The sequence below is a fragment of the Helianthus annuus genome, chromosome 10 (assembly GCF_002127325.2).
Source record: "Helianthus annuus cultivar XRQ/B chromosome 10, HanXRQr2.0-SUNRISE, whole genome shotgun sequence".
NCBI lineage: Eukaryota > Viridiplantae > Streptophyta > Magnoliopsida > Asterales > Asteraceae > Helianthus > Helianthus annuus.
In genome coordinates this window covers 171,724,047-171,725,392 of record NC_035442.2, presented here as the reverse complement: position 1 = coordinate 171,725,392, position 1,346 = coordinate 171,724,047, and the positions used below count along the sequence as shown (strand labels likewise).

The window sequence follows — 1,346 nt, the reverse complement described above, 5'->3', positions numbered from 1 at the left end:
ACACATCAATACAATCTTTATGTACATAGCTCTATAAATTCTTATGACAAATTTAAACAAATTTAAAGAAATGAAAAGCTTCTGGTGTAAGTTATTGGACAAACTTATTCTTGTTTCCTATAGGATCTTTTTTATAAACTTTTGAAGATATTTCTCAAATATTAAAAAAAAAACAAAAAGCATCTAAATTAGTAAGGCTTTTAACTTTAAAATTTTCAGTCCCTAATTCCTTAAATTCCCAATAAATAGTAATATAAACAACTTAATATTCTCAAATTAGTAAATCTAAATCAATAAAACCTTGCTCATTATGTATCGGTAATTCGTTTTTGGTCTGGACACGCTGTATCATATAATATAATGTAACGTGATTAAGAAACAACATACAGTTTATTCAAAACAACTTTAACCAATAAAAAGCGCAAATCTTTTTTTAGGTTACAACATTGTTGGTTCTAATCTAGCTTCAAAGAAATGTCTTTAAAATTTTCCAAGTGTTTAATGATGAACAGGAAAAACCTTAACATCATCCAAGACAGGACCACAAAAGTGACCATAGTCATTAAGCTTTGTATGGTAAAAAGCACTATAGAATGTAACTCTTGTTCTGTTTGAAATGGCTTCAAACTCAAAGCTTGCTGTTTTAAACCCGCCTTTCCCGATAGACTCATATTTAACTTTCAAGGTTTCCTTTGCTACGAAAGCCTCCACCATCATCGATCCATGACACCCGTTCTTGGCGTCTCCAATGGTGAATGATAGTTTGTACAGTTTGTTTGGGATGGTGCGAATGATTTGCGCGATAGCGGTTTCTCTACCGCCAACCAACTCGATGGCAGCTAGGCCCTTGGGTACTTGAAAGTGCTTTGAGTCTATGGATTTTGCTGGTTTCAGTGACTTGATTATCCACCCGGGGAGCAGTGAAACTATGCCGTGTATTTTGGGAAGGAGGAGGACCCATGTTGAGAAGTTTATGAACATGTGAGGCCCGATCTCAAATCCACATTCACCAAATTTCCTGTATTTTTCACGTCATAGGTGATAAAATTACTTATTAATAGGACAGTCTGAGGCTTTGTGTTGTGTTTTATCTCAAAACGGGTAAAAAATATGTAGCTGAAAACGAAACAGGACAAATGGGTTGGCTATTTTTAATGCATACAACCTCTTAAACGAACATATTACCTTTGGTATATCTTAGAGGAACCATTTCTTTGATTGCAATGGGATCCAAAAGAGGTACAAGTCGGATCCTCTTGAACACCAGGATTATGAAAAACGACCTTCACTCTCCTATAAGTAGCCTTGAATGCAAAAGCAAACGTATCTCCGCCATCTGTGCTATA

The 1,346-nt window shown here is 35.1% G+C and overlaps 1 protein-coding gene across 1 annotated transcript; it reads right to left on the bottom strand.

Moving 5' to 3' along the window:
* Positions 1-474: 474 nt before the first annotated feature.
* LOC110883375 lies at positions 475-1,346 on the bottom strand (the record flags this gene model as incomplete). The annotated part of the gene is made up of 2 exons (XM_035978415.1): positions 475-1,018; positions 1,186-1,346. Coding segments are annotated over 2 exons (681 nt in total), but the record flags the coding sequence as incomplete, so codon positions are not given.